The 17,316-nt window shown below is 45.3% G+C and overlaps 1 protein-coding gene across 1 annotated transcript; it reads right to left on the reverse strand.

The window, feature by feature from the left end:
• Window positions 1-613: 613 nt before the first annotated feature.
• ERP27 (endoplasmic reticulum protein 27) lies at window positions 614-16,816 on the reverse strand. The gene is made up of 7 exons (XM_056516431.1): window positions 16,638-16,816; window positions 16,325-16,425; window positions 13,244-13,381; window positions 10,079-10,192; window positions 6,961-7,086; window positions 1,760-1,957; window positions 614-1,114 (listed from the first exon to the last, which is right to left on the reverse strand). The coding sequence occupies exons 1-7, from the start codon at window positions 16,753-16,755 to the stop codon at window positions 1,070-1,072; spliced, it is 840 nt and encodes a 279-aa protein (XP_056372406.1). The 5' UTR covers window positions 16,756-16,816; the 3' UTR covers window positions 614-1,069.
• Window positions 16,817-17,316: the final 500 nt, after the last annotated feature.

Consider the following 17,316-nt stretch of genomic DNA (forward strand, 5'->3'; position numbering starts at 1 on the left):
TGCACAAGTCATTCCAGTCCAGTACTACAATCTCTGCCCATACCCAGGGCAAAAGCAGCAAGGTATTCTGGCATCTTAAACCCTTCCTCTCTCTCTGGGGCTCAGCCTTCAGCTCTTAGCATCTATCCTGTACTTCTATATATTTCTTTCAATGCACAAAATCCACAAGGGCATCAAGCAGAATTCAGGCATATATTTTTATATTTTACCCCTGTACACACACTCATTCAAGAGGTCATCTGGTGCAGATAGTTCTCAGGTTGTACAGATGGTGAGAGCATGCCTTGCTCTGATCAACAACATCCTCTCCTGGGTAAGATTACTGACTGCAACATCTTCAGCTCATTTATTGTTGCTGGACCATCTCAGACCTGCATACCTAGTGCTGTTCTGATCCCAAAGCTTCACAGATATCTCCTATCTTGTGAAAATATCTATTGACAATGAGTCCATTTCCATAGGGAATGATTCTTAGCAACCAACTTGACTAGTTAGGCATTACATTGGTTAAGCTCAGAGAAAGGAGGTTTTTTTAGCTTACTCACTTATAAATACAGAGACCTTGTCCTTAAGGGAAAGACAAGGGAAGTGGGAAATAACATTTGCATAAAAATTCAGGCCATTCACTTACTGCTTTATTTAGTAAAATAAATGGAAAATTTCATGTGATATCAAGCAACAAATATGTTTGTAGTATCAGGAAAGGCTGACAGTGGATCCCAGCATGGCACCAAAAGCCAAAAGAAACAGATCTCTGGGAACTACTAGCTTTACCTCTGGTATTGCCATTTCACTATGCCACCCTTTTCTCCAACAGAGTGGCATGGAAAGACATATTGTAGGGCAATACCAGAGGTCCTGAAGTGCTGAAAAAAGAGATGTGGAGCCAACAAATGAGAAGAGATAAGAGATTCCTGGAGAGCACAGACAGCATGTATGTACATAGAATTATGATGGGAATCCATGACTGACTTGGCTCAGGAATTGCTGAGCTCTGAAAGGGCAGAATGAACTCTTCATACACCAGAAACAGACACTGGCTACAGTCATCCTCTTGGCTGAGAAAGAATCAGAGTTCTTCATTGAGGGGCTTCTCCTCGGATTTTTCTTCTTTCTAAAACACATTAGAGGCATGAAATCAGATTTGACATTATTTGGTTTCTCAGCATAGGCATAATGAGAACAAAATAACTCAAAAGCCTCCCTCTGCTGTCTGTGACACTGCCCAATGTTATTTCCATCGCACAACACAAAGACCCTGTGCTATAGGAGGATGAATTTTGACACAGAGATAACTTTTAACACTGAATGAACATGGAGATTTAATTGTCCCAGCAGAGACCCCTGATAGAGTCCTAAGGCCCTATCCATACACTCTGTTCTGTAGTCTTCCTGATAGATTTAATTCCTACCCATGCCACTGTCTCTCTGACCTGCTCTCATATGCTGCCATCCACCACCTCCCTTTCTCAACACCCAAAAGCATCCTTCACTTTGTGTCCCTAGCTGCTGTTCCCAAAAGATAGATTCTTCACAGAGACCTTCATACAGCTGTGGAGATCAGTGAATTCTTCTTGCTGTAGACTAGAAGGCAGACATCAATGACGAAAGAGGCTCTACAGAGACATCCATCTCTGCTCTGCCCTAAATCTAATGCTTCTCTGATATTCAGGTGGAAACGTACATGAAAAAGAAAGTGACAGGGATGGGGAGGAGTTCAAGGAACTGAAGTCATCTTCTTCAAGAGCACCCCCCTTACCTTTTGCATTCTTTGTAGAAAACGATTACAGAAGTCCTGTACACGGTCAACGGAGATTTCATCCACAGCCAACACGTCGTGCTCATCATCTGGTGTGTGGAATATAGCCAGAGCTGGCAGTTGGGACTTCTTCAGTTGGAAGTATGACAATACTCGTTCATTGCTCTTCAAATTGCTGTCTAACAGGATAAAGAGAATCTGTAATACAGGAAAGAAAATGTGAGAAAATCAGAAATTTGAGAAAAAAAGAAGCTAAGATGGAGAACAGATCCCCAAACAGCTATCATATGAATATTAACAGTGATATTTTTAGAAAGAGTTTGAGAAAACCATCCATGTCCAAGTGTTAGGACAACACTTTCCTTGGCTATTATCTGGAAGCTCCATGCAGTGCATTTGTCTGTATTTTATCAAGTCCAGACTTACCCTACAAAAGAAAATATCTTCTTTCACCTCCTCTAAAAATATATCTTCAGAATGACAGGAAAGTAGTCTCCACTTCTATTCTCTTAATAGATGAGGAAACAAGATGTCTTTTATCTTAACAGCAAATGCCAAAGAAGCTGAATCCTTTACTTGCATGTTATTTGGATGCTCACATCCATGCAAGACCCCGTGTAAAAAGAGGTTTTGGTGTGGGAAGAATCAAATTCAATTGCAAGAATGTGGGAATGGGCATAAGGGCATCAGGAGCCTGCAAGGATAAGAACATGAGAGTACCAAAACAAAAGGACATATTGAAGAGAGCAGCAGTGAGCACAAATGAGGATGCAATGATTTGGGAAAGAGAAGTTGTTGCAAGACACCAATGTCCATACAGCCCAGCTCAGTAAAGAGTTCAGACCCAGGGAGAGCAGCTCAATATGAATAAGATAGAATGAGAATGACCTACAATCATTATGATAAAACTTACAAAAGAAAATAAATATAGCAGTTAAACAATTTAATCAGTGACCTGAATAAATAGAATCCTTCAGCAGATGAGATCCAAGTCAATTAAATAAACAGCCAGCTAGCATGTGTTATTTTATCTTCTTTTTACCCTGTGCAATCTAGTGGGTCTAGCACATTCAATGTACCTATGGACAGGGTTCTGGCTTCCCTTACACGAGAAAAGAAGACTTTAAAAAAAAAAGAAGCAATGTAATGTGAAGATTATATGCCCAGTTCCCAGGCTGTGACTCATGTTTTTCTTTCTTTTCAATTAAGAACACTCAAGTTAGTTCCAAACTTGTTTTCTTCTCTAAAAATAAACTTCATAAATCCTAAATTCTTTACTTATTAAATTTATGTTCTATAAAAAAACAAATATATCTGAAAACTTTCCTAGGCAACAGCCTATGGGGAGGAGGGATAGTTAGGCTGCTGTAAGGTTTAATTTCAGTTTTGTAGTGAAATACAGAAAGAGGAACAGCATTTTCACTTGATATGTGAATATGTATTCACCATTTGTAATTTTTCTTTCAAAAGTCAACTGTGCCCCAAGAACAAAAAGTTAGTGAGCAGACAGGTTGTGGGGTACTTCTCCCAGAGTGCTTAATTCATCTTTTTGCAGGATAAAACACCAAGCTAGAAAAGGGTCACCTGTTCAAGGTTCACAGGTCTGGGGGCATGATCTAAGAGGCTTTCAGATGGAACAGCAGTATCTCTTTTCAACTAGAACACTGGGAACATAGGCCAGTGCTGGAGGGAAGCACTTTCAGAGTGTCAGTACAGTATATGGTACTGCACTTTCACAGTGCATTCAACAGCTTTTGGGTTTCTCTACAGGAGATTGACTAGCCACCCTATACTCAGATGACCTACCAAAGCTAAAATTCACCAGAAACAAATCCCACTTCTAATGGCAACTCTAATGTCACTGCTAGAGATCAGTTAGTTCCATCCCAAACAGAAAGTTCACTTTCCATTTCATACTATCTTGTACAATAGCTGGTTGGGTGTTTCAAATTTGGAGATTATTTCCATTATTTTTTTTTTATTTTGTAGCAATCTTCTTGCCTTTGTTGAGAGATCTGCTGCTTCAGGCAGTGAAGGACATCCTGCTTGGATGAGAAACACCTGACACAAAATGTCCCCTTCACACATGATATTATCTATGCACTGTCACTTGCAATAAACCGCCTTTCATAAATTTTGTACACTACTGCTGTCTTGGTGTCTTGACAAATTGATTCCTAGCCAGTGCTTTTAGGACATCAAGTTCCTGGTAGATACTAAGATATGAAACGATGTTATTGCCCAAGGAATTAAAGTTAATTGAAAATAGCACTGCAATGAAAAAAACCAATATGATATTGCTTAGTTTTTCCTCCAACAAAGACAAACAGAAAGGATGGTCAAGGCTTATATCCAGTGTTTGACTTTGAACTTCAGAGAGCTGCAGTTCAGTTTTGTATAAGCAAAAAGATCAAATTCTGGTGTTTGAGTAATTTCTTACATCATAGTACATCAAAGCAAAACAAAAACATCAGTCATGAACTTAAAAAAAGATAGCTATAAAAACAAATTTACTGCAGATATCTATTAAGTGACATTAAAAGTCCATATTTACAGCCTCCTCTGTTTATGGCTAAAAGAGGCATATCTAAATATTCTCTCTCTCAGTTCTGGAGCCATCAATGTCTAACAAGAGGAAAAAAATTGTACAAATGACTGTCTGCTAGAGAAAGAGCATCATCTTTTAATTTCCATGGAAGAACTCCTGAAGAAAACCAGGACTTTCTCAGAATGCATTTCTAAATAGACCTACATCTAAATTAAAAGCGAGTTTACAAACATCCCTACCCAAATAATTTTGACATTGGAAATCAATTATGTCAGCTACCACAAAAGCTTCTTTTGTTACTCCCAACATCACCTTATTGAGACTTCTGAAAACACCCATGAGTTACACCAGCTGTAATTATCATGTTATATTCTGATACTGTGGAAAGAAAACTGAATATGACTATTCTAGTTTGGCTTAGCAATGCAAACCCTGACATCTCCTTTCCAGTGCATTTCCTTGCCTTGCCTGGACTCTTGGCAGTACTTTCTCAAATAAGCACATGGTTTTTCTTCACTCTTTGGGGTCAGTCACTCAGCAGCAGCAGTAGTTCCTCTTCATCTCTCCACCCAAGCAACAAGTTTCTCTTTTTCCTCCCACTGGTGATGACAATGACAGGGACTGCTCTTCCATCAGTGTGCAGCTGAACATTTCCACAGCAATGATTCCTCGCTCAAAGCACTGGTAGCACTAACCATTTAGCACAAACAAGCATTTCACACTATCCCACAGGACAGGAATTATTCACTGGCAATCCTGAACAAAATTCAAGTCAAGAATCTTGCATTTATTCTCAGAAAATCTGCAAGCCACTAAAAGGCAAAATCTAATTAAATCTTGTTTTGATGCAAACCTCAATTAACTTGTAGTTCCAACAACAATAACTTCACATAGGAAAACTAGCCAGCAGGGATTTTCATGGAATTGCGCAGTGGCTGACACTGACAGCCAAACTAATTCAGGTCTTTCTATATGACAAAACAGTGGAGACAAACCTAAGTGGGCATATCACTCTGCTTACTCCTCATTATCCAGATCTAAAATTCAAACAGAGGGATCCTAGCACTGTCTTGCTGCTTTCTAGGAGGGCAGTCCAAAATACAATTTATTTCTAAGAGTGCCACTCCTTCGGGAAAAACAATTTATTAGACTCTAAGTAACTTCATCTCTGTGTCCTCAAGTACCACAGCAGTAAAGTGGAAATAATTAGTCAAATCCCCACATCTATAATGTTTATATTTTACTCTGGCAAACTTGTAGGCTGATTTGGTTGGAAACTTGCCTGCACAAACAAAAAAAATCTAGATTTGGCTTGCTGATAATTCATAAATTGTCTGAACTTCAGTACAACATTTTATCCAATGTTTTTTTAAGTATTTCTAGGAAAATTATAGCGATTTTCTCAGATCTAGTCAAGTCACATGAAAACTAGATGTAGCTGCATCAGCAAAGGATAGTGATGCTGAACAGCATTGTGTTAGAAGAAATAGCTGCTAGATGGAGACCTATATCAGCCTCTGCTTCTCATGGAGAACAGTGGTAATGGTGTCACTTTAACACACATCGCACAACAGTAAATGGAATTTTACAGAAAAATTAGTTTTCCTCTATAATTACATATTCATCAAAGCAAAACATTCTTGAAGAGACATTGTGATGCATAGTTTCTGCCTTGTCTCTTGTCAGTGGTTAGCAAAGATGTAAAGGTTCCAAAGTAGTCCTGGCATAAGCAAATCTCAAGATTTTTGAGATTGCAGGGTTCTGAGGTGGTCACTGAATTCGAAGGTGAGGGTATACTTGTTTTCTAATCTGTTCCTTCAATACCAAAACCAGATTAATGCAGATATTCTAGTTATCAGATCTCAAATCTTTCCAGCTCCACATTTCTCAGGGGAAGACCTCTTTATTCCTCTCAGCTCATCCTTCCCCACTTCTGTGATAGTCTGCCCCCCTCCCATCTGCTGTTCTCCCTTGCCACAAATGCTCCCAATCCTTCTTTGTTTGCAAGTTCATTCCTCTGTTCCTTGGACACAAATTCCACTGTAATCCAGTTGCTGGCAGAGAAGCAGACATAGGATGATTTACTATTTGAGGAGCTCTGTTCCCAGAGGGATAAGATTCAGACAGAATTTCTCTGAAACACCTCATCTATCTCATCACCTTAGTGTAGGAAATCTAAGCAATAAATTTGCAGCTCCTTTAACACAGCCATTTCCAGAAGTCTAAGGGTTAAGAAGCCCTGACATTATTTGCTATCTGGTCACTTATATAAGACTCCTTGGCGTCCTGCAGGCTGTAGATACAAATTCACCTCTCACATCAGTGGAGCTCAGCTGTTGGCAGACTGAAGCACAGCAGCTGTGCATCATCTCCCAGTAAAAGGGAACAAAATTGGACCAGAAGCAACAAAGTACATGATGTTTCACCAAGAGAGCAGGCAAGCAGGATACAGAGGGTATTTTCCTGCCAGGTGGCAAACTGGCTGAAGGTGAACAGAACCAACCCATTTAATTAACCAGATAATCCTCTTTTCCTGCTACTTGACCTTTGCTCCCATAATTCAGAGAGGAGATTATGCCCTCCCCACTCATGGCAGAAGTCACTGGGGTTTGTTTTTTCCTCCCTAAGAGCCCCTCTTTCACTCTGGACTTACCTTCCCCTTGTAGAGCTCTGCTGCCGCCCGAAACTTGCGCATTCGCTCAGGGTGCTTTGGAGACATCTTGTCTGTGATCAGGAGGAGGTTAAACTGGACTGAACTCTGCATCACACCTATTGCTGTCTACCCAGCACAGAGAGAGAAACATGGACAAGGAGATTGAGAACACTCGGTTGGCATCGGATGCAGTGTCAGAGGGACATAAGTCCACATGGCTCAGCTGTGGTTTCTTTGCAAATCAGCATCACAAGCAGGACAGATTTCTTTAAAGCAGGGGGATCAAGTCTGGGTTCTTTGCAGAAGCTACTAACCTCCTGCTTTGCTGAGTCTGAAGACCAGAAAGGTCCATCACTGGCCTTAAGAGAGTGACTAGGCAAGAGGAGCAGGATTAGGGCAGAATACAGGAAGCTGAAGACTAGAGCAAGGATATGAAGAGCAAAGCCAGCAAATGCTGAATGTAAGGGTGTCCTAAATTGCTGAGGTCCAGCATTTGTCTGAAATACGAGCAAGAAAGTGGGAAGGATTTGTGGTGTCAATTTGTGGTGTTTGTCCTTATTTTCTTTCTTTAGTATTATGTATTAGTATGCAGGATGGGGATGAGTCCACAGTTTCAGCAGCCTGATGGCCTGGACACTCCTGAGTGCTGAGGGTTAAAATTGGCTCTGCTGTCCCACAGTGAGAGAAGACCCTGGGCAAGGGCCAAGTGGGCCTTACACACTGGCCCTCTGTGGGGAACCAGGGCTAGCACTGCCCAAGAAGCCACAGCACCATCTCCATGAACTCGCTCACAAGTCGTCTCACTTCTCTTTCCGCCTGTTTCCTGCAGGCCTGCGGCCTCTCCCTCAAATTAAACAGCAGTGGGGCCAGACCTGCTGCCTCCCTAGTGCCACCAAAACCACAGAGGCCCACACTGTGCAGCTCCCTGCCAGTGGGAGCAGAAAGTTTCCACACGCTCCAGGAGTAACAAGGAAGGGGTCAGGGAGTGCGTGCTGGCAAGGGCCCTGAATAACAGAGCATCTTGCTTTTGGCAGATGAGACTCTGCTGTTAGCTTAATATTTATCAGATATTTTGTATCTCTTAACTTTTCTGATGGTGTGTAGCTGAGGCAGGGGACAGTAGAGGGGCTGCAAGCTAAGCTGGAAAACATTAGAGGACCTGATGGGGGACGATGAGGCTGAAGGTGAGGGTGAAGCCAGCCAGCACCAAGCCCCTTGACAAGGCCGGGGTGAGAGAGGACAAGGCTGGGGTGAGAGCGGACAAGGCAGGAGTAGTGGCTCCTCCAGCAGCTCCACACAAAGGTGTGCTTGTCCACACAATCCTGTGTAAGAGCAATCAGCAGGGCTGGATCACATCTGACTCTCCCGAAAAGCCCACAGGGTAAACATTGTCTAAAAATTCCCAAAGTATGTGGGAGAAGCAGTAAGGGCCCCAAGATGGGGAGAGAAACTCTTGGCAGCACTCGGTGCGAGCTATGTGACCCTATTATCTGCTGACCTGCAGCATTTTTGGATGCAAACAGCATATGCACTGGGAATAAATATTTATGAAAAACCAAGCTACCTTAGGGAAGCTGGGAGGGCTTTGGGCCAGGGACTGCAGGAGGCACTGTTAATTGCAGCACCTTGATAGAGCTCCAGAGTGTCTGGAAAAAAAGCTGTAACAACATCTGTACTGACAGCCAGGGTTGAGGGGACCAACTGAACAGCTGAGGAATTCTCAGTCAGGGAGACAGCCTGAGCGCCAAACAGGACACCATGCAGTGAGAACCCAAAGCATCAACAGAAATGCATAAAGAAACAGACATTGTCCCATGAATTGCAAAAGCATCTAATAGGAGTTCCAAGGTTTCAGAGGGCCTGGGAAATTACAAAGATGAGGACATCATCCCTGCTGATGTGACTTAGATGTTCTTAAAGGGCTATTAGGCCAGTGGGGCAGAATATAGCAGTCCCCAGAAATATTTTGTGATTTCAAAATGTATTTTTCTCTTTTGAAGATGAAAAAACAAAAACTTTTTTTTGTTGTTAGGAAAAAAAACCAACTCTTACCATATTTAATTGTGGGGAAAAATGTTAAATATCAAACAAAATGCTCTTGTACTGATGGGCTGCAACTGAACTGAATGAAGGCATCAGTTCTCTTGTATGAACCTTGACTTTATTTTGAAAAGGTATAGCTCTGAAACAAGTTGGACAGTTTTTTCTCTGATATAAGCTGAGCATGGTCAGCACAGTTATAGCTTTCCAGAAGGGCACAAAACACCCCCTCAGCAATTATAAAGTCTCAGCCTTGCAGCAACTGGGGCTTCTGAGACCTACTGACAGCAATGAGACCAGGGAACTGCTGAGATTTCAGAGGAACCCAAATCCTTGGTCAAACTCTACAGCAAGGAGGAGTGCCAGGACCCTGCCGCTGCCAGTCAGATGGGTTAGACAGCAAAGATGGCAAACATGGAAGCATTCTAAGCCTGATTTTATGTGTACTTTGTTTGTTTGCTTGTTTGTTTGTTTGCTTGTTTGCTTGCTTGCTTGCTTGTTTCTTTTGGTGGTGGTGGTTGTTTTTGAACTGATGAATTTTTGAGAAACAATGAAGGGATGGGAAAGATTTTGCTTGGGAAGTTCCCAACCCACTCTTGAATATGCACTCAAATAACTGGGCTTACATCAATCTCTATGTGCTGAGTGATGCAGAAAAACCTGCCTTCTGAGAGCAAGTCATTTGAGCTTCCATGTTTCTCAAGGCTTGTCAAAGAGAGGGCATTCTGGCTGAGCTAGCTCTGCAGACATGGCACAACATGCCAAATGTCCATGGAAGGAAGCAGTACAGCATGCAGAGTAATAAGAAATTGAGTTATCTGCCCCTCAACATCCCAAATTTACTGGAAAGTCAAAGGAACTGTGATGAGTCCCTTCCTCTCCCACCATACTCATGCCCCAGCAAATCTGCTTCCAGTCCATGTATGGAGCACAAGTGAAGAGCTGTGTGGCTTCCTCAACCCCATCTACACTGTTGCTCCAACCCTCACACACATCTGGATATGCAAGCTGGGGCCAGAGGGTACCATGAGAAGAAGGCCAAGTGCAAGGGAGAGGACTGCAGGGAGCTGGTAATTACCACAGGGTCGTACTCTGTCACCAGGCGGAGCTCGTTGATCCGGACGAAGCGAGTCAGCTTCTTGGCATCAACCTCTCTGTTGTTCATATCCAGATCCCGCCGGTCATTGTCTACCTGAAGACAGGCAGACACCACGGTCACAGCTGTCCTCTCCTCCCAGCAGCTCCTCCAGATGCACTGATTGCACTCACTCACAGAGACACCCACGCCCTGGGACACCACCATCCTCTCTCCCCCAGTACACAACCCCCACCTCTTCCCACCACCACTTCTGGAGGTCGGGAACCCACAGGGACCAGCCTGCACTTTGAGATAAGGATCTCCCAGCCTCCTCCAGCCTCCTAAGGACAAGGCTCACTCATGGCATAACAGAAATCTCTTAGGACTCCAGACATCGCTACAGTACCAGCTCTCAATGCACTGGAGACAGGGAGAATTAGCTGACAAACTACTCTAGGCATTGTGGAGAGAGGTCATTAAATAGTCCAACTCCTCACATCAATACTGGCTTTACGTCCCTTTTAAAAATCTTCATCTGCTTATTCTGTTTCTTCTACAAGTAATAAACATTGGCATCGGCCGGTATAGAATTCCTGGAAACATTGTGCAAGCAGGAAATCTCTCCAATAAAGAGAGGATTTTTCTTCCAGTACAGCAGGAAAAAAAAAAAAAAGAGAAAAGAAAAAAAAAATTAAGCCCAGCATATTTCAGCTTTAGAGGAAAATCCGTCCTGCTACACATCTCCCCACACTTCATCCCCTCAAAATGATGTGATTTTATTGAGATTTTCATGACCTGATAAACAGAAAAAAGGCTGGCAACCACTGAATGATAGCAGTACACCAGAGTTTATGAGCGGAGTTCTTGTACAGGACCACCACGGGATGTGACTGAGTTAAGCCATGGGGACAGTGGTCTCTGATATCAAGTAGGATCAAAGTTGGGGATTTGAAAGCCATTGATACACATGTTGAATGAGGTTCTTGGGGCTGAGGGGCAGTCCACATGCACATCCCAGATTTTATTCTCTGTGTTTGGGCAACCTCTGAAAGTTCTTGTGTTAGTTTTTCCAGTGGTGTGCAGACATCTAAAGTAATTTCTGCTCTTCTGTGGTCATTGGCAAAGTCTTTGATACCAGTCACCCACCCTGTCTGACAACACAAGCTGGTGCTTTTCAGACTGTGTGGCCTGATTCCTCTCACAGATTTTCCTCCTGCATAACAGAAAGAGCAGCTCTGCTCAAGTAAATAAGACAGTGCAACACCTGGCTGGGTGAGATCAGACAGGCATTGGAAACCAATCTAAAGCAGCCTGGACTCCACAGAAAGTCTTGTCTTGACTTTCATGGGCTTCTGGGAACATCTGATTTCCATTTGGGGAAAATAACATCTTGAATCTGCACTCAACATTTATGTTTCTAAGTAAACAAGGCTGAAAAATAGCCTGCATTTAATAGCTGAAGCTCTAGTCAAAATGTCTTTATCATTCCATGTAATTAGGTTGTTAGGATCTGTTAATTATGTTTTTTTTAGGTCTATCAGGATTTCTTACTAGAATAAATCAGTTTCTTTCCCCTATATACGAAGAAGTCTCACCAGCTGACACAGTCCCTCCTACTACTGTAATTATGGTTTAAACTTCTAAGCGTTGTGTTTCATACACTGCAAAGGCAAAAAAAAAATTAATTTATGCCTCTGATTCACTTCTATCCTGGTGACACATCTTTGTATCCTTCAAACAAGTGTTTGATTCCAAGTTTCTGTATCTGTTCTTTTAAAATTCCGTTTTATCTCTGACCTCTTACTCCTACACATTATTCAGCACTGGATAAAAGGAAAAATAATGTGTCTGATAATTTAAGAAAAAAATTACAATCAGACAAGTGAATTGTCCACAATATTTGAACCTGACTAGTGTATTATTTTCTTGGCTGTTTTTTTTTCCTTAAACAAGAGTTCAGTCGCAAAAACTTGACTCCAAACAAAGAATATTCAATAGAATACAAATTCCAACAATCCAAACACTTTATTTTATCAAATTCTCTCCCAGTGCAGTCATCCTCATTATCTGCCACAGTGCAAAAACAAAGAATCTTTTCAATATTTTTGGAATACAACCACAATGACTAAGAACCAAAATTGAAATGGGTGTTGCTTAAAATTGCGACATCTAGCAAATAAAAGGTTAAATAAAAGGACCTGCCTTTGCTCACTCTTAGATCATTGTTTTTTAATTATTTGGGTAATATCAGTGGTAAACATGGTGCAGGAAATGATGAGGGGAAAAAAGAGAACAAACTGTCCAGTCTTTGTACAAGCTGGGTCTAGAACTTGGCCAAGCTGCCATATTTAGTTTCCCTATGACATGTAGTCTGTGTCCATTTCTCCCCACCTCAAGCACTTAGAGGTCTGGTGTCACAACACTTCATTGGCTTTTAGGACATCTTGTGCTGCCTGGGGCCCCGTTCCTCTTTAGACACACCTACTTCTGCAGTATTCAACAGCCAGGCTTGTGTGAGAAGGGGCAACATGGGGAAATCCATGTAACTAGCAGAATACTTGGTACTTTTGCACCAAATATCCAGCTCTTCCCAGTAGCATCTCCTTAAATTTCAGCAAATGTAGTTACATTGAGGCTATGTTGAGCTACCTGCACTTAGAACTGGAGTCAACAAAGATTTAATCTAGTATAGCATACATCTTAAGAAACTCCAAAGCAAAATTTCTAATGCCTAAAGCATATTTAGGAAATGAGTCTGCAAACCACAGTGTAGGGTGGCACAGCATCTCTTAACTGGAAACCTAGGCTGGATCTGTTTTCTGTCATGATGGAAAAGTTTTGTACCCTTGGAGACAGTTTTTCTTGCCTGAAGTGACACTTGCCAAGTTTTGATATCAAGCCTGCTGTGTTGATCCATTGTAACACGGACTCTAGAAGTTTTCCATGCGTCTCAGGACTCTTTCCAAAACCACAGAAACCCCATCCAAGTTAATGCCAAGCTCCAGGCAAGTCATGGAGAAACACTGGCACTGCTCTTTGTAGAGAACTGGGTGCTGAGCAAGATCCCTGGGGCAAGCACCTAAATGGGAGAACCTTACCAGGTGTAATTAACGCTCCGTGAATCAGTGACAGGTACTCTGCAACTGAAAAGCAAAAGCCACGCACCGTGCGGAACAGCGCGACCGTGTTCGCCGAGGCGCCGTAGTGGGACAGGACGGCGGCGCTGCTGCTGAGCCCGAACGGCACCTCCGGCACCTGCCCGGCCGCCAGGCCAAACTGCTCCGCTTCGGGGCTCTGCGGGTCCTGCGGAGGCAGAGGAGGGAGGGTGAGGGGACGAGCCCGAACGGGGCCACCGGGACCGTCCTGGTACCGGCCCCGGCCTCAGGACCGGCCTCAGGAGCGGCCTCAGGACCGGTACCGGCCCCGGCCTCAGGAGCGGCGTCAGGACCAGCCTCAGGACCGGTACCGGCCCCGGCCTCAGGACCGGCCTCAGGAGCGGCCTCAGGACCGGTACCGGCCCCGGCCTCAGGACCGGCCTCAGGAGCGGCCTCAGGACTGGTACCGGCCCCGGCCTCAGGACCGGCCTCAGGACCGGTACCGGCCCCGGCCTCAGCAGCGGCCTCAGGACCAGCCTCAGGACCGGTACCGGCCCCGGCCTCAGCAGCGGCGTCAGGACCAGCCTCAGGACCGGTACCGGCCCCGGCCTCAGCAGCGGCGTCAGGACCAGCCTCAGGACCGGTACCGGCCCCGGCCTCAGGAGCGGCCTCAGGACCAGCCTCAGGACCGGTACCGGCCCCGGCCTCAGGACCAGCCTCAGGACCAGCCTCAGGACCGGTACCGGCCCCGGCCTCAGGAGCGGCCGCGGGCGGCGCGAGGGCGACACCTGCCGGCCGCTCGGTCCCCGCGGGAGCCGCCGCCGCCCCCGCCCGCCGGGATGGTGCCGAGCCCTCGGGCACTCAGAGGGGAGGGCACAAACCCCGAACATCAGTGCAGAGCCTCAAAATAAATAAATAATCAAAATAATAAATAAATAAATAAATAAATAAATAAATAAATAAATAAATTAATTAATTAATTAATTATTAATTAATGTATACACGCATGTATGTATCAGCACGTGTGTGTTTGTAAAATACATACACATAGACGCCTCGATTTTTAAGCTAGCTGTGACTCTAGAGTCAGGCGGTTACGATTTCGAACACCTTGCATTATCTGTACCGCGGGTCCTTTGAAAAGGGTATCTTAGGTACATCCTGTATTATATCTATACATTCAGGTGTAACAAAGGATAGAAAGGTGCAGTTTCTCAGTATTTTGAGGTCCTTTCTCTTTCCTGCAGAGAGCGTTAACTACTACTACAGCCTTTGCCTGTATCAAAACCTCCCTTGCTATTCCAGTTCCCAACTTTACAGTGATGTACTTTTGATATTTCTATTTATTGGATATAAACTCTCAAGACATGGTCTCTGCTTGGAAATTGGTTTGTTTTTCTTTTTAGTTTGAACTGTCAGCTCAGCTGTTTGTGAGCCCAGAGAGAATGGAAAACTAAATTCTTTGTTCGTTCCAAAGAAAAACATCTCTTATGACCTGTTTTGGAAATGCCAGTGCCTCAACATGGCTCTGGTGAGAGCGCTGAAGCCTAAAGTGGGGATAATCTCGCTGAGTTTGGAGCATTCCTGGGAAACCTGGGGTTTAATCAGGCCGGGCACGGCCCTTCTCAGACACACGCGTGGTTTCTGGAGCAGCGCGCTGTTTCACCGCGGCATGCTGCTCCCAGCCGGGGAGGCCGTGCTCATTACACGGCAAGCTTGCCGAGCCACGGACTGCAGTGAACCGAGAGGCTGCGGCAGAGAAATAATTTATGGTGAGCAGGGAACACGGACTTTATTTGGATGAATATACTCTCAGGCCGAGAGCCAAGCCTTCATGGCACACATACGTCTTTATCTAGTGTTCAAACGCAGCCCTGTCATGCCGAGTGCCCGAGATGTGGCTGCCTCGTGCTGCCGGCAGCAGCCCCCGTCTGGAAGAGAGCAATCCTGCAGAGGGAGGTCACTGTGGCACAGGACAAAGGAGCCGTGTCCCTGCTGCAGCTCGGGAGGAGGCTCTGGGCACGGCTCTGCCGCCAGCCCAGCCAGCCGCCCTCGGGGAAGGAGGCGCCTCGGCACTTGCATTCTGCAGATTGCCTGGCTGGATTGCACAGCTCTAGCGCTGCAAGAGCAGCTCCCAGGGAGCTCCGATTGCCTGCAGGCACCGAAGTCGAGGCGGCTGCTGCTCTGTGATCAGCGCTTACAGGCCCCTGGGGCATTCACCTCCTCCGCTCTCAGACTTGTTTCTGCCCACGCTGCGCAGGCAGCACCACCGGTCCTCACTCTGGCGTGCTGTGAGATGTCACTGCCCTACACCAAGAGCGTGATGCCCTCCCTGGACGGCCCTCCAGCCCCAGGCACAGGGCAGAAGGAGGAAGGTGCTTGCACAAGGACCTGTTTCTAAAGTCTGAAGCCTTCTGTGAAATGAGGCGGTGTGTGTACAGCAGAAAAGCAAAACAGAACTCAGAGAAAACATGAAAAAAGTGCAGCTTGGGGACCTTAAAAGTAATAAGGATCTTGTTAAAGATCTGTTTTACATGCTGTAGCTCTTTTTCTTTTCTGAGGAAAAATACTTATGCTATTTGAGGGGGCAAGAGACTCGTACCTGTCACTCACCTTTGAATTCAGTGGAATTTGGATAAAAAGAGACAAATCTGGGGAACAAAGAAGTGAGATAGAGACCATGCCTACATCCTCCCTACAAAGAGGCTGCAGCCTGAGCCCAAACACTCTTGGACTTCAGCGGACCTGCACTATCACTTCTCCCTGAGACTTGACTTCCTCATCCCCATCACACAGGCAGTGCCTTGCTCTGTCTTTGCTGACTACAGCAAATAACTGACGATCCCACTCACTCCTCACCAACACTGTTTTTCTACCATGCATTTGTTTTTTCCCCTGCAACATTTCCCTCTCTCCTGCTCCAGGGCTTCTACAAACTCCTTCATCTTCCTCCTTTGCTCCATCTCCTTTTCCATGCAGAGACCAAATTCTGTGTGTTTTCTCTGTGACCCATCACATGCCTGTCACTGCCTCAGCACCTTTTGGGACAACAGCTGCCTTTGGCAGGTGTTTGCACCACACCCAGCCTCATGCTCTCATTCAGGGTGGGATAGAGCTCACAACTGGCAGAGGAGAGGTGCTGTGAACACACCTGGAAGAATCCAATGACTGCCACCTCTGCACCACTGACGAAGGCTTCGGCATCTGCGATGTTGTTTAACGGGATAGGTTTCTCTGTGCTGCTGGCTGTGCCTGCAGAGCAAAGGTCAGGGTTGGGCAGAGTGTACACGAGGCGCAGCTCAAAGAGGATCCCCCCAACACACACACAAGCATCCAACCTTACAAGCTCACCTACACGCCTCTCCTGCAAGCTCAACACAATGTTTGTGCAGCATACCTTGGATAAGGAGGCCTCCCTGCAGCAGACCCAGACTTTCCCCAAGGCAGGAAGAAAGCTCACTTACTGTGGGATGCAGAGTCACTCCCTCCAGCACACCCCGCTGGGGAGCATCTGGTAAGCAGGATAACAAAGAGGCACAGGAAGATGGATGTGCCCATGGTAGCAGCTTGCCTTCTCACCATGCCACCCTGCTCTGGTGTTCTCCTCTGCAAGAGACACGTCAGCTGCTGTGGGGACACAGCCTCTCCTGGGGCAGTGGGAAGGGAGCAGCTGGCCCAGGGCAAAGCCTTCAGCTCCTGAGATAACTGCCTGGCTGGAGAAAGCCCCTCCCTGCTGTGCAGGAATCAGCCTTGGAGAGAACACTGCTGGCAGTGTGTCCTCACCCACAGCACTGGACATCGCAGCTGCCCCGCACCTTTGTGACCAGACACCCCAGCTAGGTTAAGAACATCCTTCTCCAGGTGCTGGATCGCAGAGGGTGATGCTCCCTTGTGCTTGGCCAGCAGGCCAAGGCAACATGCAACTCTTGCATGAGCTCTGGGGAACAGCTGCTACGGTAAGTGTTAAACATGAGAAGGGTATGTTATAGCTCCCTGGCTCATTCAGCTGCCATCTGGGATGAGAGGTGGGGGCTGTCTACCTCTGGAGTCTACCTCGACCACAGCCCAGACTTTGGGCTTCAAAGGATTCACAAAATCCCTGAAGGAAACAGTTCTGAAATAATTTGCTTATAGAGTAAGGCA

The sequence above is a fragment of the Oenanthe melanoleuca genome, chromosome 1A (genome assembly GCF_029582105.1).
Source record: "Oenanthe melanoleuca isolate GR-GAL-2019-014 chromosome 1A, OMel1.0, whole genome shotgun sequence".
NCBI lineage: Eukaryota > Metazoa > Chordata > Aves > Passeriformes > Muscicapidae > Oenanthe > Oenanthe melanoleuca.

What these genes read in the sequence shown, in the direction of transcription:
- ERP27 (XM_056516431.1), bottom strand. Translation starts at nt 16,755, where the DNA reads ATGGTGAGAAGGCAAGCTGCTACCATGGGCACATCCATCTTCCTGTGC. An exon ending in GAGTGACTCTGCATCCCACA is followed by an intron (nt 16,426 to 16,637) that starts GTAAGTGAGCTT and finishes TTTGCTCTGCAG; the next exon opens with GCACAGCCAGCAGCACAGAG. An exon ending in TTCTACAAAGAATGCAAAAG is followed by an intron (nt 1,115 to 1,759) that starts GTAAGGGGGGTG and finishes AATGTGTTTTAG; the next exon opens with AAAGAAGAAAAATCCGAGGA.